General features: G+C 44.2%; 1 protein-coding gene across 1 annotated transcript in view; it reads right to left on the bottom strand.

Moving 5' to 3' along the window:
- LOC124794848 (RNA-binding protein Raly-like) overlaps positions 1-24,931 on the bottom strand; it is a 1,009,671-nt gene that overhangs the window by 23,303 nt on the left and 961,437 nt on the right. The window contains exon 9 of the mRNA XM_047258513.1: positions 24,445-24,630. Within this exon, the coding sequence (XP_047114469.1) occupies positions 24,445-24,630 (186 nt within the window). The remainder of the gene's footprint in view (positions 1-24,444; positions 24,631-24,931) is intronic.

Here is a 24,931-nt window from a genome sequence, read left to right as displayed (position 1 = left end):
CCGCATGAAGCTAAAAAAGGAAGGAGACCAGACTACGAAGCGGCGTGGGCTGGAAAAGGATCAGAGTAGACAGTAAACGATCATAACATCTTCCTAAGAGGCGGAAAATATTGTGATGATGATGATGACGACGACGACGATAACGGCGATGACTACAATTTCACATTCTGCATTTCCAGTCGAACTTTTTCGGCACTTTACAATGTTCCTGATTTAAATTTGGCATATCGCGATCAACTGCTGCCAGTTTATCGGTTCTCAATTAATTTCTTCAAATGGCTCCGAGCACTATGGGACTTAACTTCTGAGGTCATCAGTCCCCTAGAACTTAGAACTACTTACACCTAACTAACCTAATGACATCACACACATCCATGCCCGAGGCAGGGTTCGAACCTGGGACCGTAGCAGTCGCGCGGTTGCAAACTGAAGTGCCTAGAAGCGCTCGACCACACCGGCTGGCAATTAATTTGTCACTCCATCTTTGATGTCATAGAGGTACGGAGCCTTTCACGTTCCAGCGCGTCAGGACCGCAACGCTAGCACCTCATTGCGTGAAAACCGCTGCCTGAAGAGTAAACTGCAGAGAGTAACAATTTATTGCTGATTGTGTGTGTTGTTTACAGTGGTATCCTTCAGCTGTCACGGAGTAGCAGATAGACATGGTGTAGTACAGCCGTAGAACTCGGAACTATGATTATTCAAAGGGCTTCAGAGGACTCGGTGCCACATGTCTAAAACGGTTGAGATGAAATCAGAAGGCAGATACACAGAGGAAGCAAAACAATACCGAATGCCGCCACGCACTGTTTCAGGCACGTGATGTGGTAGAGAAAGTACATGTATACAAAACTTCAGACATAGAGTAACTTATGCATGATGTGTCACTACCAGCTCCATGAAACTTGGACAAAATATAGAAAGAACGGTTGCAGAAGACTATAATTATTCAAAAACAATAATTATACTGAATTCACCGCGATTTATGATGGTTCCCAGGACGTTACAAAAGGCGGCACACGGTTCTTAATATGACATGGCATCAACCAGGATAGCAATGCATGCTCTTTAACCTGCTCCCATGCTGGAACCGGGTTGACTGGGCGTTCAATTCCATCAGCAACACGGTGGATTAGTGTTGGATTGTCGTTGGTACATGTGTATGTGCAGCAGTTCATCTCCTCAATGCATCCCACACCGTTCTATGGGGTTTAAGACGGTGGCACCTCAGATTATTCGCCGCATATCCTTTCCTTCCAAGAGCTCCTTCACCTGCATTGTTCGACGTCATCTACAAAAATGGTGTCCGTTCTGAATGCACCCCTAAAAATACGCCCATGGGGAAGGATTACAGTGCCACTGGTGTAGGTGTAGGCTACCGTGTCCAAAGAATTAGAGACAAGTACACCCATGCAATATTATGGCTCTCGACCACCAAAACGGTGATCGGGTATGTCCAGAATCACTACTCAGACTGAATCTGTCCTCGTCCGAGAAATTCACGTGACCCCACTCCTCGTTGAACCAATCCCTATGGTCTTGGCTACATCGCAAATAGTACCGCAAATGTGCGATTGTCAAAGGAATGGCATGTGCCGATGGCGGACAAAGAGATCACCCCAGTCTGAAAAAAATGCTGCCAGCAGTACCACTGTCCTTTGCTACACTCGTCACACATCGTCACTCTTTCAGTTTCCCGATGACTCTTCCCTGCGTGAGATCATCCAAATATTGTATCCGATCGATGTCGTAAAGAAGACGCAACCACCATAGTGCACAGTAACTGCTGGCTGAGTGACACACTACTTTTTCCCGTACCTTCCCCTCGTGTTGCGGGGCCAGCCACATTTGGCGCTACTGTCATGCTCACATAATGTGACGTCCAGCTTCCTGTCCACGACTGGGAGACCTCCGACAACACGCTCCCACATTTCAACTCACTTTCACTTAGTTGTTAATATGCTACTTTACTTTATCTACATTGACATCAAGTTTTCTACAGCAATGTATATAGGAGGAGCAGAAATGAATGCGGTTACTTTCTAGCGATTATACGGAAAGCCACTGGGCACAGCCACATGCATAATTGACATTGATAAATGGCAGTTTGATGTGACACGGCACCTGGGAACCATTATCTGCGAAATGGCTATCCTGCTCGGCTGTTTGCGTTCTGCTGTCGTGACCATCCGCGGGAAGTGGTTCCAGCACTGTGAAACCGGGAGACAGCGGCAAGGTGTTGGGCGTCCACGCCTCTCACAGAAAGTGGAGGTAGGAAGCGTGCTCATTCTCCAAAGCAGGACGAGAGGCGATACGTGATGTATCTCACGACACAGTGCAATTCTGGAGGAGGTGCAACTGTTTCTGAACAACCCGTTCAGTGCACACTGTCGATCATATGCTTCCAAAGCAGACGACCTCTATGTCGTACCTTATTGACCCAATGACCTCGTCAGTTATAGAATGGGTGGACAAAATCACGGGAACGTCATAATCACAACGCATTGCCATGCGTTATACTGTGTAGGAAACCTAAAGCCATTCAAATAGACTTCGAGTCATCTCGGAATAAATATATGCAGATCCTGTACGTTTTTCAAGGGAATCTTTTAGGAATGTTTCATGCACAATAGTGAAAAGTTCGGGAAACGAAGATAGCGATGCTTAACGATCACGCACACGTCTCTAGAAAAGCAGGCTGCAATGGTTTAGTAATATTCAGATCAGGTGACTGGCGTGGCCTGAAAGATGCGTGTCGTGTGAACAGGAGCGCTGCCCTCTTGGAACATAGTGTCAGCGTTGGGGAACAGACATTACACCTGATCATCCAAAATGGACACATAAAGCTCGGCAGTGCTGCGACACTGAAGAGTAACCGTGGAACCCATGGAATACCACGGTATGGCTGCCCAAATAGTCATCGAAACAGAGTCGTGCAGAAAAGCCCGGCCCTAGGCTGCGGCCGCACTGGAGTACAACAGTACCGTAGTAAGCGAGTCCTTGGCGTCACAGCACGGGTCGAGAACTGCGGTATGCAAGCATAGGTGTGCTGGGAGCTGTGCAGAGACGCGCGCCTGGAGATGCAGCCCGCGCTTCTCAGCAGTGTGCGAGCCCGGGACGTCACCACATGGGCCAGCTAGTGACGTGCGCGAGCACTGGCGTGCTCAGCCTATGGCCGGGTAGGTTGGTAGCGCTGACCGCAAATGCGAGTTACGTACTACGGGCGGCGAGCAGAGCAGTGTGTAGTGGAGTGGTGCCACTTCTCCATTTTTTTTTTTTTCTTAACAGAGAAATTGACCGCGGAAGTCAAATGTAGTTTGAAGAGGAAGCAGAGCATGTCAAGAAAAAAGGAAGTAAAGGAAAAACTAATCAATGGTGAGTATATAACCGCACAGCCTGAAACGAAATTGATAAGTTCAATTTTTGGACGGTACTCAAGCCTGTACTGGATAGCGATGGGCCAAACGCTAATTTTGTTTGCTGCTCGCTATGCACTCAAAGTTACGCTCATGCTAAAGAATGTCAAATCAAAATGCTTTCAGCCGTCTAATTTCCAAACTGTTATTTTATTCGTCTACCAGTTTCGGCGATTTATTACGCCATCTTCAGGTCCCTCGACCGACATGTAGGAAGATTCCAATCTCGGTTCCGGTCAAGATAGGGGCTGGCATTCGAAGAATGTTATCTGTAAATTTCTGCTTGATAACAGCGATCACTTCAAACATCATCTGCGGTTGATGTTTCAAGTGATCGCTGTTATCAAGCAGAAATCTATACATACCAGTCTTTCAATGCAGGCCTCTATTTTCACCGGAACCGAGATTGGAATTTTCCTACACATCGGTCAAGGGGCCTGAAGATGGCGTAATAAATCGCCGAAACTGGTAGACGAATAAAATAACAGTTTGGAAATTAGACGGCTGAAAGGAGTTTGATTTGACATTCCGTACTGAACAGCAGAGTCCCGCAACCATCTCTGAAAATATGGACATACTCCATGCTAAAGGGTGAAGTGGCCCTTCGCAAATTTCTCGCCATCCGTACATTTCTAACAATTTTGTGTGGATGAGAGACGCCTTCCCAAAGTGTTCGCGAAATAATTGTCAATAAATGAGTGTCTATGTACGCGCAAGACCTAAGGTCGTACGGTACTAAATGAGGTGAAGGGCTCTGGGTGTCGTTCATACATTAGTAAACACTGGAGCGACTTACGGAAAAGTTTCCACAAAGACTCTTATGTCTGATTCCACAAGCGTGTCGTGGCCCATGGCGGAAAGTGCTAAAGGCCGTAGAGATATAATTACGCCTGAGGCAATTGCTCGTGTAACAAAAAGTGAATGCTCATAAGCTACGTACATGTGGACGTGCAGCGCAAGAAAAATTCATTTTCTGGTATGTACTGTCTCCTCTTTTATTGACAGGAGTCCCGGATCTCGTGTTTTGTTCACAACTCTGTTTCCATTTCCCAATGGAGAGATGATCGTGATACATTTTCAATTATAGGGCACATATCTTGTGGATACACATTATGTGTCTTTAAATCAGCGTTTTCCATAGCCTTCTGCCTCCTCACGCTATTGATCCTCGCTGATTCTTCCGACTTTTGGGGCAGATTCCCATCCCACGGGAAAGAGAATGTCCTGAACCCCTGCCCGTTCGTCAGCCCTATTTGACACGCTCTTTGCCAGAAACTAGATGACTTGTGATGCCGAAACTTCGGTCGCCATTGCTGATGTTCTTTGTTCAAATTCAGGCAACTGCTGGATTCTGAGCAAGGACACAGGACGTTTCGATCACTAGTCAAACTTGCTATCCCTATATCAACCACGGTTTCAATTAGCCAGTATCAATGCATTAAGAATCATCCTCGCATCACAGCTCCTAAAACTGTTATCATAAAGGACATTGTGAGTGACCAACATAGGTTAACTGAAAGCAGTAAATTTGTCGAGGCATTCAAAATGTGTCCGGTCAGCTGTCAGCTTGATACACACACACAAGAAATCACAAAAGTGTGTGTGTACTGCATCCACATACATAAGTTTGTGTTGAACCACACTGGTGTGCAAAACTTAAGAACGAAAACAACGCCGACGTGAGTCAGTGCGAAATAACATAGCTCGATCAGACTTGGACCACACATAAAAAGAACTACTACAGCACAGTACAGAAGTTAACTGAAAGAAATTAAACGAGCAGAAATTATTTTGTCAGAGACAATAATGACACTGAAGTTACCGCAATTTATAAAGGTCACGTTAACTTTACAAAGGCTGGAACTTAGTTCTCTATAGGGTGTGTGATCACCACAGACGGCTGTGCATTCCTTGCAACGTGCTCTCATGCTAGTCACAATGCTGGTGAAGAAATAGCATGTGTATTAGTCAACGATAATCATAGCCAATCGGCAAACTGTATCTCTGGATGACGGATGGTTCGATTATAACATATTACCAATTGTAAATTGTGACTTACAGGCTATTTAACATTTCATTTCCAATCGGGCAGAAATAATACAAAATCAGGAACACTGAAGATAAGCAGTAACGTCGGAAATTGGAAGTTGAAATAACAACTAACATCCAAAGATGATATTCACCATCTTGTCTTCAGTAACGCAGCAACAAATGAATGGTGGTCGTCTGTGCAAAAAGTCAACATTAATTATTATTATGAAAACCCGTAATTTAGTCGCCGTTACAGTGAAGATATTTGTGACCGCTCCAACTGATTTGGAGATGTAACGAAAATCCGAGTATATGCAGTAGATAACAACGTGGTGATCACGCACCCTATAAAATGTCCCGCCTTTTATAATGCTCAGGAGACCACCGTAAATCGCTGTGACTTTAGTGGGGTTATTGTCTTTCAATATAAGTGTAGTTTCTCTTCGTATCATTTCGTATTTTTTCAGTTACCTTCCACGGTGCCTTGCACTACACTACAGCAGCTCTTCCTGTGTATGGTTCAAGTTTCATTGAGCTATATTACTTGGCAACGACACATCAAGCGAAAGCTACGTTCGTCCTTCAATTCTGCACACCAGTGTATTACATACCGCGTGCTTGTTACTGTCGTCATAATGAGAGCGGCTTCCCTTTTGTAGGGTACGTATTGCGCAAATATTATTACTAAAAACTAAACTCCGTCCGAACAGGCCTTGGAAGGCCCAGTGGTACCGACCGGCCGCCGTATCATCCTCAGCCCATAGGCATCACTGGATGCGGATATGGAGGAGCATGTGGTCAGCAGACCGCTCTCCCGGCCGTATGTCACTTTACCAGACCGCAGCCGCTGCTTCTCAATAAAATTGCTCCTCAGTTTGCCCATCCATGTGCTTAGCACAGCCCGACAGCGCTAACTTGGATGATCTGACGGCAACCGGTTTTACTACTGCGGCAAGGCCGCTGGCAAATATTATTATTACACCAATAAAAACATTCTATCTGTCTGCTAATATTGCTTCATCTCCAGGTTTCGATAATGAGCGTCTACCTACACATGAGTGAGTAATGGAAGTTAAAGTACGTTAGCGAACCGAATACGACATACATTTTTCTAGGATGCCTTCGCGAGCGAAGATAAGACTTCCTCTTTTTGCTGTAAAGCTTGCACCTTCAATGTGCAATCATTGAACTAATACATGTTCGGGTACCATACGCGCGCGAACATGAATTATTTATTTACATACAGACGTTAGCGAGCTGTCAATTCTTTAATGCATCTCCCGTCATTACGAGGAGACAGGGAAGAACGTAAAAAATACTAAACACGTGCCAGAAAGCCTCATTATTCATTGCGTGCCAATGGCGGGTAAGAGATCAATGAATATTTAAAAGCGCTATAACGGAACGGAATTCCGTATACAGCCGCCATCATTAAGTGCCCGTAGTACGCCTCGAATTGCTGTGAACCGCGAAAGCAAGTCACCAGCGTCACATAAAAAGTAAACTTCGACGTCTTTAGTTGTGGAGTATCTGTTTTCCGTATTTTCCATATCAAGACGCTTGTTTCTTCACTTACAGACATTCGTTTCTTTCTTCAATTTGTACCCTTTCCGCATTCGTCATAGTACCTGTTGTCTACAAAAACCTTGTGAATAGCGGAAGTTAGTCAATACACCTTTATTAGGGCTTGTCACGTTGCCAACCGTGGCAGATCTAACGACTGAGCACAGTGCTTGAGTAGGCACAAGTGTTTTGGGGCACAGGATTCAGCGGACATTGTTGATCGTGGGCTATGCAATAAATTACTTTCGTGTTCCCATGTTAAGGAATGACATGGCCAATTGCAATTCCTGAGGGCTCGAGATCATCGAGTTTTCATCGTGGATCAATAGAAAAGGGTTATTAGGTCGAATGAATCGTATTTTTCTCGTTTCATAAGCCGGCCGGTGTGGTCGAGCGGTTCTAGGCGCTTCAGTCTGGAACCGCGCGACCGCTACGGTCGCAAGTTCGAATCCTGCCTCGGGCATGGATGTGTATGATGTCCTTAGGTTAGTTAGGTTTAAGTAGTTCTAAGTTCTAGGGGACTGATGACCTGAGACCTTAAGTCCCATAGTGCTCAGAGCCATTTGGACTATAAGAACCTTCAATATCGCAGCGCGTCAGCAATCGTTGGTTAATATACTTAAAAACTAAAAACCCGCCTCGATTGCGAAAAAAGCACCTAGTTTTAAGTGTTAACCCAGGTTTCGGCGTAGATAACTACACCTTCTTCAGAACAACAATAAAACCCACAAGTGCCTAAGAAGACCTTTGTCAATGATTAAGAGAACACCATAGCTATACATTTATAAACGAAAAAGAAAAGGAAAACATAAACAGTACATATGTACAAAGTCAAAACCACTACTTAATTTAATGGTGTACGCTCCACCTCACACCGGCCTATGTTCGATGGGCCATGACCCGCCATAAACTGCAGCTACAAACGGTCGCTCACTTACAGGCCTGACCCGCTACCTATGCACATGCGCAGGACAAGGGAAGTTAAGTAAGTGAGCGATCATTTGAAGCTGCAGTTTATGACGGGTCATGGCCCATCGAACATAGGCCGGTGTGAGGTGGAGCGTACACCATTGAGTTAAGTAGTGGTTTTGACTTTGTACATATGTACTGTTTGTGTTTTCCTTTTCTTTTTCGTTTATAAATGTATAGCTATGGTGTTCTTTTAATCATTGACAAAGGTCTTCTTAGGCACTTATGGGTTTTATTGTTGTTCTGAAGAAGGTGTAGTTATCTACGCCAAAACCTGGGTTAACACTTAACACTAGGTGCTTTTTCGCAATCGAGGCGGGTTTTCAGTTTTTTAATACATTTGAACTATTTTTGTTTCACCAGTTCGATTGCCGTAAGCGGATGCACCGTCATCCAAGCGAACAGTTGTTGAAAACACACATCGCGCCACGGCCGCAGGGGCGGTATTATGCTTTGGTTGACTTTGACTTGCATCTCTTCATGCTTTATCTCTTCCCCAACTGTTATACCATTTTCCAGCACAGTAACTGTCGTTGACACAAGGCTATACTCGTACCTCAATGGCTTGAGGAGCATTATAGTGAACTCTTGTGGATGGCTGAGGTACCGAACTCGCCTGATATGAACGTGGTAGAACACATCCGGGACACAGTCGGAGGCCAGTTCCATGTCCACAAACCATTGCTCCACAATTTACGGGAATTGCTTGACCTGCGCGTAGTCGCCTGGTACCACGTATCCACAGCAAGCTACCAACGACATGAGCAACGCATTATCGCTGCTCTCTAGTATCCATATGAGCGATTAAGCCGAAGGTCATAATCTTACGGCCCCTATCATGATAGGTTTGTCTCGCAGTTGGTTATTGGTAGTCGATTTTATATTTCCAGGGAAAGCGACGCGGTGTAATAAGTTAGTAATTAATGTTATCTGCCTCAGTAATTTGTGCTAAACGATTGGAGTGTGTGGTTGTTAACTGTGTGTTAGACCGTGCCACGTATGACTATGCTTCGGATACAACGGCGTCGAAATATGTATGATGAGCTATTGTCCGTCTGTGTGGTCTTCAGTCCAGAGACTGGTTTGATGCAGGTCTCCATGGGCTACTCTATCTTAAGCAAGCTTCTTCATCTCCCAGTACCTACTGCAACCTACATCCTTCTGAATCTGTTTAGTGTATTCATCTCTTGGTCTCCCTCTACGATTATTACCCTCCACGCTGCCCTCCATTACTAAATTGGTGGTCTCTTGGTGCCTCAGGATATTTCCTACCACCCGATCCCTTCTTCTAGTCAAGTTTGCCACAAATTTCTCTTCTCTCCAATTCTATTCAATACTTCCTCATTAGTTATGTGATCTACCAACCTAATCTTCAACATTCTTCTGTAGCACCACATTTCGAAAGTTATTACATTAACAGAATTCTGAATCTATGCTAGGAAGAACATGATAATACCACTAAAAAGGAAAACAAAGGAGAAAATGTTGCGAAGAAATGAAATATACACTTTTCAGCCAGAAAATTATGACCATCTACCTAACATACGGTATTTCCAAATAACTTCCGGGAATTCAGCCAGGTAACACTTTCAGCGACCGCCGATATTTCGGCGGGAGAACACCCCGCCATTTTCAAGGCAAACTGCAACGGACAGGCGACGTACATGTAAATTTAATACCTCGGTTCTCGGACCCAAGCAGGAAAGATAACACACACACACTGAACACTAGTGCTTGGGTCCGAGAACCGAGGTATTAAATTTGCATGTACGTCGCCTGTCCGTTGCAGTTTGCCTTGAAAATGGCGGGGTGTTCTCCCGCCGAAATATCGGCGGTCGCTGAAAGTGTTACCTGGCTGAATTCCCGGAAGTTATTTGAAAGTTGTATACGCCAGGAGAAACTCAGGTCTAACATATGGTATGTCCACCCTTGGCACAAATAACAGCGGCAGCACCTCGTGACACGGAAGCAGTGAGGCATTGGTAGGTCGCTGGAGGGAGCTGGCACAATATCTGCACATGCAAGTCACCCAATTCCCATAAAATCTCGGAAAAGATGATCGTCATGAAATGGTGTACGTGGTCTCCAACCAGCGTTCAGGGGCCTTGCATGAACTCTACTGGATTCGTGGATGTCCGTATGAATGTTCCCCAAAGCCTAGTGGAGCCGACACCAGCTTGTCTTCGTCTCGCAGTACAGGTGTCAAGGTGCTGTTCCCCTAAAAGCCTACGGATTCGCCGCCTGCCATCGGCATGATGATGAAGGTAACGTGATTCATCAGACCATGCAACGCTCTGCCGCTGAGCCAACTTCCAGTGTGTGTCCATCCTTGTCACTGGAGACCTGGGGAACTACAGCTGTTCACTTCTGTAAGAAAATGAAACCTACAACAGTCCTTATTATGCCATTCATTGTGTGGCTGCAAGTTTTGGCTCTTCATTGTACCATCTTCATTCCTGAGTTGATGCTGAAGAGGTTAACACTGTCTGTATACATGATGCATCAGTGACCAACTCGACTGGTTTACGCAGACTACCTGTAAATGTGATGTCGCCTATCCAATCATCAACAAATTGTGGTTGGATGGACAACATCACAGTTACAGGTAGTCTGCGTAAACCAGTTATATTGGCCACTGTGCATCGTGTATACAAATGGTTTTAACACCTTCAGAGTCAAGTAAAACCTGAATAGGGCACTTTGAAGCGCCGAAACTGGTAGCCACACAATAAATGACGTCATAAGAATGGCTGTAAGTAATTTTACAGTGTCGATGGTCACTTGCCCATTTCAGTCGTAGTTGCCGATGTCGTGGTGTTATGCCTGGCACATGCATGGGTCGCCGGCTACGGAGGCCCATCGTTATTTGTGTTCAGTGCAGTGTGTGTCCAGACACAACTGTAGACCGCCGAGTCTAATGTTACTTCCGCCACAGTTCACCGCCTGCCTCTGATATACGACATGTGTAGTGAGGGGTGGCCGGCCAACCCAACGACTTGTAGACGTGATTTCACCTCGGTTTCGCCACGGTTGAAGACACTCACTAGAACACCCGACAAGTCGTGCAGTTTCCAAAACGCTCGTGCCAAACCTCCGGCGAATCACAACCTGCACTACGTCAAATTCAGACAGATCGCGTGTTTTCCCCATACTACACACACACAGCACGCTCACTGATACTGCATGCACCGTGCGTTGACTTGACTAGCAGTCATTCCTCGCCAGATGACGCTGCTATCGCCTGGGCTGGTTTATATCGATAGTAGATCGGTTGTCATAATGTTGTGGCTGATCAATGTGTGTGTGTATGAAAAATACGCTACTGGCCATTAAAATTGCTACAACACGAAGGTGAATTGCTACAGATACGAACTTTAACCGACAAGAATAAGATGTTGTGTTATGCAAACGATTAACTTTTCGGAGCATTCACACAAGATTGGCGCCGGTGGCGACACCTACAACGTGCTGAAATGAGGAAAGTTTCAAACTGATTTCTCATACACAAACTGCAGTTGACCGGCGTTGCCTGGTGAAACGTTGTTGTTGTGGCCTAGCAAAGGAGGAGAAATGCGTACCATTACGTTTCCGACTTTGATAAAGGTCGGATTGTAGCCTATCGCGATTGCCGTTTATCGTATCGCGTCATTGCTCCTCGCGTTGGTCGAGATCCAGTGATTTTTAGCAGAATATCGAATCGGTGAGTTCAGGAGGGTAATAAGGAACGCCGTGCTGGATCCCAACGGACTCTTATCACTAGCAGTCGAGATGACAGGCATCTTATCCGCATGGCTGTATGGGATTGTGCACCCACGTCTCGATCCCTTAGTCAACAGATGGGGACGTTCGCAAGACAACAAATCTGCACAAACAGTTCGACCACGTTTGCAGCAGCGTGGACTATCAGCTCGGAGACCATGGCTGCGGTTACTCTAGACGCTGCATCACAGACAGGAGCACCTGCGATGGTGTACTCAGCGACGAACCTGGGTGCACGAATGGCAAAACGTCATTTTTTCAGATGAATCCAGGTTCTGTTTACAGCATCATGATGGTCGCATCCGTGTTAGGCGACATCGCGGTGAACGCACATTGGAAGCGTGCATTCGTCATAGCCATACTGGCGTATCACCCGGCGTGATGGTATGGGGTGGCATTGGTTACACGTCTCGGTCACGTCTTGTTCGCATTGACGGCACTTTGAACAGTGGACGTTACATTTCAGATGTGTTACGACCCGTGGCTCTACCCTTCATTCGATCCCTGCGAAACCCTACTTTTCAGCAGGATAATGCACGACCGCATGTTGAAGGTCTTGTACGGGCCTTTCTGGATACAGAAAATGTTCGACTAGTGCCCTAGCCAGCACATTCTCCAGATCTCTCACGAGTTGAAAACATCTGATCAATGGTGGCCGAGCAACTGTCTCGTCACAATACGCCAGTCACTACTCTTGATGAACTGTAGGTGTTGAAGCTGCATGGGCAGCTGTACCCGTTCACGCCATCGAAGCTGTTTGACTCAATGCCCAGGCGTATCAATGCCATTACTAAGGCCAGCGGTGGTTGCTCTGGGTACTGATTTCTGAGGATCTATGCACCCAAATTGTGTGAAAATCTAATCACATGTCAGTTGTAGTATAATATATTTGTTCAATGAATACCCGTTTATCATCTGCATTTCTTCTTGGTGTCGCCATTTTGATGGCCAGTAAGTGTATGTGGCAAATACGTACGGGGGCAGAAAGCTAGTTAACAAACAAGGCCTCGGTGGGGACAGTGTCTTGGCGCGGTCGCGGTGAATTCCAGCAGCTACCGGCCAGATCCAGACGCGGCGTTTCATTGTTATTTTAGCCGGATTGCGCGGCCCTCCTTGCTGCGGCGGCCGCTCGCCGTCGGCGCTATTGATCAAACTTATGAATATTTGAGCGGCCCGGCGGGCGTCGGCGGCCGCCGCCCCAGAATGCTTCATTTGGATTACAATGGGTAACGAGAGTCGCGGAAATGCCCGGAATTGGGCGTGAACAGCGCCTGGAACAATAGTCAAAGGGATAATTTAATATTTACCATGACGGCGCAGAAAATGGCGGGACAATTCTCATTCGATCGCGGTTCCCTGCAGTTTTTTTCAAGCACTTCGTTAAGCAAATTTTCGTCCGTGCATATTCATGCCGCGGAGGAACAGATATCAGTGGATTACGAACCTTCCTGACCAATGACGTCCGCACTGACTGTTGAAATCATACGTGCTAGTGGTTCGATGTTCCAGTTGTTATGGCTTGCCGAGGGAATTATGGGATGAGGGAACTAGAATTCACCGCTGGTTTCGAACGATAACTGATAACCTAACTACTTCATTGCTATCATTTGATTTCCAGTGCATTTCTGCAACTGCGGACCACCATATCGTAGCCTGTGGAGTAAGGATGTAAATGAAGAATTCTTCTGTGGCGGGATCGTATGAAAACATACCTGTCAATGACACATATTTTGGTAACGATACAAAACTAAAAATACATTCTCCCTAAGGTTTAAGGAAAACAAGGAGTATTAAAATATTATCAAGTGATTATCATGTAACGTGAGACGTGAAAACGTATGCTACATTTTCGTTATAAACATGGTCAATGTAAGTTATTCAGACTACATAAACAATTTTGGTATTACAGGGGTAAAAGCTTCTTAGTTGTATAAATAAAGGAAGAAAAAATTAGAAGACATAATTATTAACCCAGGTATAAGACGAGGCTGTCGACTACCACCTACCACCTACCACCTACAATGTTTACATTGGCTTCGTCTTCCCTTTTATTTTGCTTGTGCCGTTTTTCCCGCGCATACGCAGGGTCGGCATGGTTAATCGGACGTGGCAATGCTAGTTGAAAGGATGGCCGGATGAGTGTTTACATTGACTTCATTATTCGTAAATGCAAATGTGAAGTAATTAAAGGAAATAAAACAGCGATGGATGAACCTGTTTCCAAATAACATTGTTATGAAGATTATCTCCAGAGACCAGTATACCAGCTGAACGAAATGTGCGAGACATACAACTTAAACGGTTCTAGTAATAAAAAGAAAAAAAATGGTTCAAATGGCTCTGAGCACTATGGGACTTAACATCTATGGTCATCAGTCCCCTAGAACTTAGAACTACTTAAACCTAACTAACCTAAGGACAGCACACAACACCCAGCCATCACGAGGCAGAGAAAATCCCTGACCCCGCCGGGAATCGAACCCGGGAACCCGGGCGTGGGAAGCGAGAACGACCACGAGATGCGAGCTAAAAAGAAAAGCAATGGAGGAAAAAATGTAGTCGCATCAAACAATGTTTCCGATAATTCACTTTTAGAACACGGCTCTGGAATAACTAATTTAAGCTGTGTTATAAGTTTTGGTTTTGACTCTCATAGTGAATATAAAGTACACGAAGTAGATAGATGTACGCGGTAACAGAAGCATATCATAGGACCCTATAGTGCAGAAAGAGACCATCGTGAAATCTACATGATAATGACAGTTCCTCTGTTATCCTATGGAAGCGAAAGCTGGCTTACAACTAAAAAACAAACAAACAAAATTCAAACAGCAGAGATGAGGTTCCTCAATAGGAGTGAGGTTACAAAATAGGACGAAGGGCTGCAAAAGAAGAGACATGATTAGACATGAAGATATTAGAACAGAATTACATATTTTCAACATGAATGAAAAAAAATACAAAGTATTGTGGAAACTGGATACAAAACCTCGTGGAGGTCTCAGAAATCCTAGAATATCCTGTACTTCAAGCCAAATGTGAAAGGCGGTATTGAAAGATCTCGGAAAATACCGGAAAGATTTTGTTTGTGTGTTTGGAACAGGCAATAGTCTAATTACTGAAAGGAAGATGGTGGTAATGATTTTCTTTTATCTTCAATTGGTATTGCAATATCAAAGCTTTCGATCAATTTTCAACATAAACTTGTCAGAGATCGTCGAAGTCCCATCACTTCTCATCAGCTACGACGTCTTCAGTGATACACTACTACAAATGAACCGTGTGGCTCTTCATGTTTCATTTACCTAAAAAATGCTTCGGTACCATTAACATTTCATTATTAGTTTAAGAATTTATTTTAATTAGTACAACGGCAATTATGTCTTGGTGTCAGCAGATTGTCACATAGATTATTGGTGCATATACGTAATCACGAAAAAAAAGTGTGTGAAGTATACCACCAAAAGCCACAATAATTTAGGAAAATTTTCGCTTGACAGATGCATTGTCGGTCTGTCGTCACCAATGTTCCTGATCAGTTAAGGTAAACATAAAAATTAGAATCGCATTAATAATGGTATGAAAATGATGGCTCAAGTCTTAGTTTTCTCGTTTAGTTTCATTCCTGGACACCATCTGCGACTAAAATTATTTTTTCTAGGTATGTACCATTTTTTTCGATTTCTGAAGCAACTTCACTTGCTTTAGAAATAAAGGAAGCCAAGTCCATATGTGAGGCACATGAAAATTGCTTTATTTAATTGCAGGCACTATCATCGTGAAATAAACGATAATCACAGTTTATTTTAGGGACTAAAAACAGGCGTACAAAAGACTGTCATTTCTATTAAAATTAAAACATTTTTATTACGAAATTCTACTCGTGATAAATTAGATCTATTGATGACTCCACAGAAACACCTTTCTACAACTGAACTAAGAAAACTCTGTATTTTCAAAACCAATTGTTTCATTATAGGATAATTTAGCTCTCGTCTGTTAACGTTAGAACAATGTGAAGTGGCTCATTGTTTAAGGCAGTGGACTCGCTAACATCTGGTACAAATCCCAACCACTGTATCAGATGAGATAATTAGTAAAACAAGTACATGAGGTTTCATTTAGTGAAACTGAACTGTTAACCTTTAAGACTTCTTTCTTTTAATTTTTCCTGTCACAAACTAAATAACACGAGAGACGCCGCATTCTTCTGTGACACCACTACCGACTTTTATGGTTTCAGTGATGACATAATGAAAATCTGAGCCCTATTCGCGTTTTTTGCCGTATATATATTGTTACGCCTTATTACAGATGTCCCTAGTTTAATATTTTTTCATTGCTTTCTGCAAAACATTCCTGTTTGTTATCAAAAAGTTTTTCTTACTACATTAATGACTGCAATTTCATACATGTTCATAAAATTCTCAGGCTTCTGGTCAACTAAAAGTGTAGAGTAATTAGTGCATTTCAGGGTATAATTTTGTTGACAACGTATTGTGCTGTACTAGCACCTACGGAAAAAAGTCACCTTAAATCTGAGAATTTACAAACCTAGATCGTGAATTTCAAGTAATATGCTCAAACCTAGGGGTACATAACGGTGATTTAGACTACGACATCATTTTTCGCGGACAGTTGTGAATAGAACGGAGTGTTTCTGAAAGGGCTTTACAGCTTTGAAAGTTCATATAGATTTATTCATAGGACTTACAGACTCCGTTTTCGCCGGCCGGTGTGGCCGAGAGGTTCTAGGTGCTTCAGTCTGGAACCGTGCGACCACTACGGTCGCAGGTTCGAATCCTGCCTCGGGCATGGATGTGTGTGATGTCCTTAGGTTAGTTAGGTTTAAGTAGTTCTAAGTTCTAGGGGACTGATGACCTGAGATATTAAGTCCCATAGTGCTCAGAGCCATTTGAACCATTTTGAACTTCGTTTTCACGTGATTCTTTTCAGTTCTGCGAGTACTTTGCTCTATTGCTAAACAGTGTGAGGGTCACTTCCGATGGTTATGCGGCACAGATCTCATCTGAAATCGTTTCCTTGTCGAACTGGCTCCAACGTGCCAGGAGCGGCTTATCCAATCGCGGCATGCGTTCTAGCGCTGCTACAGAAGGTACAAAAACGGTATCTTCGATGGATGTTCTCAGGTGGTGTCAGGTCTGGCGAACGTGGGGGCCACGCAATGGGCGCACCTAGGCAAAACCATTCACCTGGAAAGCGGGCACTGACGAAGTCACGAATGTCTGAGAGGCAGTGCCAACCTCGTCAATCGTCAGTCATGCGGTCAAAACGTTTTCCAGCATATCTAAGTGTGGTGTCACCGCCAGATACCACACTTGCTAGGTGGTAGCTTTAAATCGGACCCGCGTGTCGCCACTCTGTGATCGCAGACCGAGCGCCACCACAAGGAAGGTCTCGAGATACGGAATAGCACTCGCCCCAGTTGTACGGACGACGTAGCTAGCGACTACACTGACGAAGCCTCGCTCCTTTGCCGAGCAGATAGTTACAACAGCCTTCAGCTGAGTCAATGGCTACGACCTAGCAAGGCGCCATTAGTAACATTGCATGTATCTAAAGAGTCTCACTTGTATCGCCACAATCTCCAGATGTACTAAAAGGATGGATTAAAGTTAAGTATTCCCGAAGCTACGTACTTTTCTTTATAGCCTTCATTACGTATCCTGTTTCAGACCTCACGCATCCGGCTTTAGCTTAGCGCGTGCCTTTCGGCTTCCTCTCATTGTGTCTAGGCTGTCTTGCCTAGACACAACACTAAGTACACTATTTCGTTGATTGTTTTCTCTTTGAAAGAGAAAATGCCGTCAACTTTGCTCTTGCTCGATGCACAAAAGACGCTAACTTTTGTACTATGACGACCTTGTCCCAAGGTTTATCGTATTATTTCACTGGCCAAATACTACAGTTGGTTTTACTAGCTTCACTGCTTAAAGTGAAAAGTGCGCCCATCAGCACAGATAACGGTCGCAGTGAAATACTCGTCTGCATCGATGGATATAATATTTCATCACAAAAGTCCTTAACAGCAATTCACTTAGTATCATTTAGTTCTTTATCCACTATCAATGTGTAGGGTTTGGGACGAGGATACGATTTTTTTAATCAAATTGATTTGGAACAAAACAATTTACTCACGCGGTCGACGTGACGGTTACTTACGCACTCATATACAGTAGGCCTACTAATAGGGTCCTTTCTGTACTCGGTACGACACTTATGTTTAACATTGGTTGCAGACTCGGACTGTTCAAATCAGAACAAACAGCAGGAGTAGGTAGCCATCTTTGTTACAACTTTGCTAGAGCTTTCGATGGTGTGATTCAGTAGTAGCATGCATCATGAGTCAAAATGTTACATATTTTTATGCAAAATTACGCCGAGACGAAGTCTGTAAGTCGTACGTATGCGTTTTCCGATTTGTAATGTGCATTTTTCAAATCCGCTCTAGGCTTACATGCCAAGGCAGTTTTATCAGACTTTCATGCTCTGTAATTGACATTTCTTTTTTAATAATACTTTAGCTATTACCGCTAAAACGCAAGGGTAATTCTGGAAACTACTTTTTTTGGACTGCGATAATATTTGAGGAAGGAGGTTCACGACTGTTGAAAGCTATTGTTGTATTCTAATATATCAATTGTTGCTGTACAAATTCTAGAAAAGACTAAGCCACAACCTCATTTCAGTCTTAGGTTGATGCATTTTATGTGTCTTTATTAATGGTCCAATCAACATGTCGCGGGAAAGGTCTATACCTTGCAGAAGTGGAGTAGAAGATTTTATTTGTTTAGCTCGTTCATATGTTTGGAAAGATTGGAAGACCAAGTTTTTCCAACAATATTTATCTTGGCTAAGCTTTATATAGTCAAAAAATTATGAAAATTTCAGACTTTTCCATTTTTAAAAAAATCTCAGTTTTTTTAGCTCCTAGCACTTTGGCGACTATTTGCTTTTCAAAAGAGCACAAAATTTTCTAGAAATTTCATTACTGCAGCTTTTTTCTCCACCAAGTACCACGTTTGCAACAATTCATCAAAAAATATCGGTTTACCAAATTTTGTGTTTTATGATAAAATACTTTCTTTTCGAGCACTTTTATTTCAATTTCTGTTGTATTATGTTTGAACTGGAATCAAACATTTCACTCTGCAGTACTGATTTACTTCACGTGCAATCCGGTGATTCCTGAGCAGTGTCTCTATTCTCAGAAAAAGGCATGTGACAAGGAACAAAACCTTTATTCTACAATGCTTTTGTTCCAGTGAAGGATGTCAACCATTTGCACCGAATATATTTTTCCTCGTTCCTGGAGAGTACACCATAAAAAAGTTTGTATCATTGAAATCAGTAGCCAAAGTTATGATTCTTACCTGCAGAGTCGTTTTGTCTCTCACTTCGCTCTTGTATTCGGTAGATACCCTTGTAAGGGAGAGCAATATAGCACAAAGACTGCGGAGAATTTGTAGGTCTAGAAAAATTCTTCGGTTGAAGTTATAGTTGAATCAGAGATAGTAAATGAAGTCCCTCAGGACTGAACAAAACGAAACAATAATAGCTTCATCACACTTTTTCAAAAGGAATTTCAAGAGTGTAGGTATTGAAGTGGACCAGGCACAAGAAAATGCTGATGTTATGCCTATAACATCTTCTGTTACAAGAAATGACGATTTTGGAAGTGAAAATATTGCCCTCCTTGTGCTCTTGACTAGTTCAGAACAAGTTGCAGAAGACAAGTGGTTTTGGACTGCATCTTACAAGTTTGGCAGTGAACAGATTCTGCTCACTCATACTGTTACTGGATGTGGTACTACACCCGCTCTTCTCACTCAAGGAAAAATTAAGTTTTGAATCATTACCAAGAAACATGAACTGCTGAACTCGGCACTTGGCATGCTCACGAAACCAGATACTATTCGAAAAGAAATAGTAACAGCTGAAAAACAATTTATTATTGCGGTGTATAGAGAAGGTGTCAGCAGTTCCCAGGCGCTAGACGATTTGTGTGACCATTTATTCGCCATGCCTGTCACAAAAACAATTTGAATCTTACAAGGTTGCCGCACACAAAAGATGCTAAGCATCATCGTTAGTTACGGATTTACCAGCAAGTAGGAAGTTGGATGTAAAACTGGAAATCTCCGGGAGAATGGGGCTGGACTCACAGTAACAAGGGTCTGTGGCATGTTGTAATGAGCCACGATCCAGCACCTTAGTTCTTCGTGTTGTTCGTGTTCATGTATAGTGCGCTCTGGCGGAGCACGATACTGAATAAAAGCAGGTCTGCAGTGTTTTTCCGCTTGCAAGTATTGCAATGGACTCAAACGTGAAAACGTGCCAGAATGTTTACACGATGAAGGTGAAGAAATAGTTGACTTTATGGAAACTGTTTAAGAAACAAATGTTGAAATCAATGAACTGGAATATGCTTACTCCCTGTTGTAAGAACGCCCCATCTACTTACCCTCCTTCTACCACTCATGGTATTTCTGGTGACACCAAGGAACTTGGTCCTCAAAACGTCCAAAGTGACCGACATATTCACATCAAGAGTGCCAAAGGTTGAAGTACACTGTCAGAAGTATTTCGCATCCAGAAGTGATAATAATAAGTGTTAGCAAATGATAATTCCTTTCCAGTTATAGTAAACCTACTTACGTTTCATTTGTATTGCATGGTTTCTTTACACAAGTATAATTAACTGCCCATTTCGGTTTACATATTTTAGCTTGTAAGAGTTGAATTTTCTGTTGCTGATTATCTAATATATTTAAGGGGTAATGATGCAGTTTCATTAATGTGAATGAGACTAGTGATGTACGAATCACAATAGATGGATGCCCAGGAATCATCCGATTGCATGGAGTAACTGAGTACGACAAAGTGAGATGTTCAAGTTCAATATACACTGAAAAGCCAAAGAAAAAGGTACGCCTGCCCAATATCGTGAAGGGGCCCCGCGAGCACGCAGAAGTGCCGAAACACGACTTGGCATGGACTCGGATGTCTGAAGTAATGCCTGAAGGAACTGACACCATGAAACCTGCTGGGCTGTCCTTAAATCCGTACGGGTACGAGGGGGTGGAGGTCCCATCTGAACAGCAAGTTGCAAGCCATCGCAGATATGCTCAATAATGCCCATGTTTGGGGAGCCTGGCGGCTAGCGGAAGTGTTTAAGCTCGGAAGACTGTTCCTGGAGACACTCTGTAGCAACTCTTGGCGTGTGGGATGTCGCATTATCGTGCTCGAATTGGCCAACGTCAGAATACGCAATTGGCATGAAGGGATGCAGATATCAGACAGGATGTTTACGCACCTGTCATTGTCAGAGCCCTATCTAGACATATCAGAGGTCCCATATCACACCAACTGCAGACGCCCCCACCATTACAGAGCCTCCACTAGCTTAAACAGTCACCTGCTGACATGCAGGATCCGTGGATTCATGAGATTATCAGCATACCTATACACATCCATCCGCTCGATAGAATTTGAAACGAGACTCGATCGACCAGGCAACAAGTTTTGAGTCATTAACAGTCCAGTGCCGGTGTTGACGGGCCCAGGCGAGGCGTAACGCCTTATATCCTGCAATTATCAAGGGCACACGAGTGGGCCTTCGGCTCTAAAAGCCCATATCGATGATGTTCCGTTCAATGGTTCGCAAGCTGACGCTTGTTGATGGGCCAGCAATGAAATGTGGAGCACTTTGTGGAAGTATTCCACTTCTGTCACGTTGAATGATTCTCTTCAGTCGTCATAGGTCCATTTCTTGCATGATGTATTTCCGGGTGCAACGATGCGGGAGATTTGATGTTTTACCGGACTGCTAATATTCACGGTACACTCGTGAAATCCGCACTTCATCGCTATCTGCGCTGTGTCCCATCGCTCGTGTCCCGGCTATAGCACCACGTTCAAACTCACTTAAATCTTGATAACCTGCCATCGTAGCAGCAATAACCGATATTAACTGCGCCAGACACAGGTTGTATTATATAGGTGTTGCCGACCGCAGCCCCATATCCTGCCTCATACACTACTAGCCATTTAAATTGCTACATCACGAAGTTGACTTGCTACAGACGCGAAATTTAACTGACACGAAGGAGATGCTGTGATATGCAAATGATTAGCTTTTCAGAGCATTCACACAAGGTTGGTTCCGATGGCGACACCTACAACGTGCTGACATGAGCAAAGTTTCCAACCGATTGCGCTACACAAACAGTAGTTGACCGGCGTTGCATGGTGAAACGTTGTTGTGATGCCTCGTGTAAGGAGGAGAAATGCGTACCATCACGTTTCCGACTTTGGTAAAGGTCGGGTTGTAGCCTATCGCGTTTGCGGTTTATCGTATCGCGACATTGCTGCTCGCGTTGGTCGAGATCCAATGACTGTTAGCAGAATATGGAATCGGTGGGTTCAGGAGGGTAATACGGAACGCCGAGCTGGATCCCAACGATCTCGTATCACTAGCAGTCGAGATGACAGGCATCTTATCTGCATGGCTGTAACGGATCGCGCAGCCACGTCTCGATCCCTGAGCCAAGAGATGGGGACATTTGCAAGACAACAACCACCTACACGAACAATTCGACGATGTTTGGAGCAGCATGGACTATCAGCTCGGAGACCACGGCTGGGGTTACCCTTGACGCTGCATCACAGACAGGAGCGCCTGCGACGGTGTACTCAACGATGAACCTGGGTGCAAAACGTCATTTTTCCGGATGAATCCAGGTTCTGTTTACAGCATCATGATGGTTGCATCCGTGTTTAGCGACTTCGCGGTGAACGCACATTGGAAGCGTGTATTCGTCATCGTCATACTGGCGTATCACCCAGCGTGATGGTATGGGATGCCATTAGTTACACGTCTCGGTCGCCTCTTGTTCGCATTGACCGCACTTTGAACAGTGGGCGTTACATTTGTGTTACGACCCGTGGCTCTACCCTTCACTCGATCCTTGCGAAACCCTACATTTCAACTGGATAATGCACGACCGCATGTTGCAGGTCCCGTACGGGCCTTTCTGGATACAGAAAATGTTCGACTGCTGCCCTGGCCAGCACATACTCCAGATCTCTCAGCAACTGAAAACGTTTGGTCAATGGTGGTCGAGCAACTGGCTCGTCACAATACGCCAGTCACCACTCATGATGAACTGTGGTATCCTGTTGAAGCTGCATGCGCAGCTGTACCTGTGGACGCCATCCAACCTCTGTTTGGCTGAATGCCCAGGGCGTATCAATGCCGTTATTACGGCCAGAGGAGGTTGTTCTGGGTACTGATTTCTCAGGATCTATGCACCCACATTGCGTGAAAATGTAATCACGTGTCAGTTCTTCTTTTTTTTTGTCATCAGTCTACTGACTGGTTTGATGCGGCCCGCCACGAATTCCTTTCCTGTGCTAACCTTTTCATCTCAGAGTAGCACTTGCAACCTACGTCCTCAATTATTTGTTTGACGTATTCCAATCTCTGTCTTCCTATACAGTTTTTGTCCACTACAGCTCCCTCTAGTACCATGGAAGTCATTTCCTCATGTCTTAGCAGATGTCCTATCATCCTGTCCCTTCTCCTTGTCAGTGTTTTCCACATATTCCTTTCCTCTCCGATTCTGCGTAGAACTTCCTCATTCCTTACCTTATCAGTCCACCTAATTTTCAACATTCGTCTATAGCACCACATCTCAAATGCTTCGATTCTCTTCTGTTCCGGTTTTTCCACAGTCCATGTTTCACTACCATACAATGCTGTACTCCAGACGTACATCCTCAGAAATTTCTTCCTCAAATTAAGGCCGGTATGTGATATTAGTAGACTTCTCTTGGCCAGAAATGCCTTCTTTGCCATAGCGAGTCTGTTTTTGATGTCCTCCTTTCTCCGTCCGTCATTGGTTATTTTACTGCCTAGGTAGCAGAATTCCTTAACTTCATTGACTTCGTGACCATCAATCCTGATGTTAAGTTTCTCGCTGTTCTCATTTCTACTACTTCTCACTACCTTCGTCTTTCTCCGATTTACTCTCAAACCATACTGTGTCAGTTCTAGTATAATATATTTGTTCAATGAATACGCGTTTATCATCTGCATTTCTTCTTGGTGTATCAATTTTAATGACCAGTAGAGTATCTCTGTATTGGAATACACATGCCTGGACCAGTTTCTTTGGTGCTTCAGTGTATAACATAACGTATAGGATGTTGTACTTAATGAAGAGAAACTGAAATAAACGTGTTCAAAAATCGGGCATTTTTTCATTTTTGCAGAAAACATGAAAACTAGTATTTTTTGACAGTGTGTAGAAACCTTGGTATTGCCTAAAATAATTGTAATAATCGAAATCGTAGTGAATTTTCTATTCTTTTAAAACCGAAATACATGATGAAGTCCTAGGAGCACAAGAAACAGATAGTCTTAGAAAAACTGAAACAAGTCCGAAAGTTATGAATACAGATAATTTGGCCAACATAAATTTTGTTGGGACTATCCCATGTTTTGCAAGTTATTTCTTTGTTGGAATGAAGTGTAACCTATCCAAGTACGAAATCAGCTCGGAAAGTTCGAAACAGGCTAGCATTGCTGTGGCGCAGTTACAAGAGGAGCAAACGGCCCGGCTGTCGTTTTGCCGGCTCCGGCAGGCTACCGTGAAGCTGTGAGCGCGGGACATGTACTGACAATGTGCACGGTGCAGGACTGCTGCGCAGAGTCGTCCATCAGCAGCTCGTCGATGTCTGCGCCTTCGCCGTCGGCGCGGCGGCCGTTCACCTGCTGCTTCTCGTCCGCCGGCAGCGGCACCTCCGCCAGCGTGACGTCATCGTCGTCGTCGGCGCCGGGTGTACCTTCACGCTCCCCGCGGCACTCCTGTGGACACGCAAAGAACTACTGCAACATCGCCACTCATTGTTTACCTGTCACTTGGGTAGGTACTTGACAAGTATCACTAACAAGGGAAGTTCCGGGACTCGAACGATCGGGACTGCACCAAAATGCACTTAGAATATAAATAGCTTATTCAAGAAACAGCGCTAAGAGCCATTCGCGTGCAAAACTGTGCACCTTACCACCACAGACATTCGGACGGTCACCCATTCAAGGTGAAAGCGAGGAAAATTCTTAACGTAAACAAGTAAACTGTCGGTATACCAGGGCCAAAAGAATAACG

The sequence above is a fragment of the Schistocerca piceifrons genome, chromosome 4, assembly GCF_021461385.2.
Source record: "Schistocerca piceifrons isolate TAMUIC-IGC-003096 chromosome 4, iqSchPice1.1, whole genome shotgun sequence".
NCBI lineage: Eukaryota > Metazoa > Arthropoda > Insecta > Orthoptera > Acrididae > Schistocerca > Schistocerca piceifrons.
The sequence above is the reverse complement of the archived record's forward strand: the minus strand, read 5'-3'. Positions and strand labels throughout refer to the sequence as shown.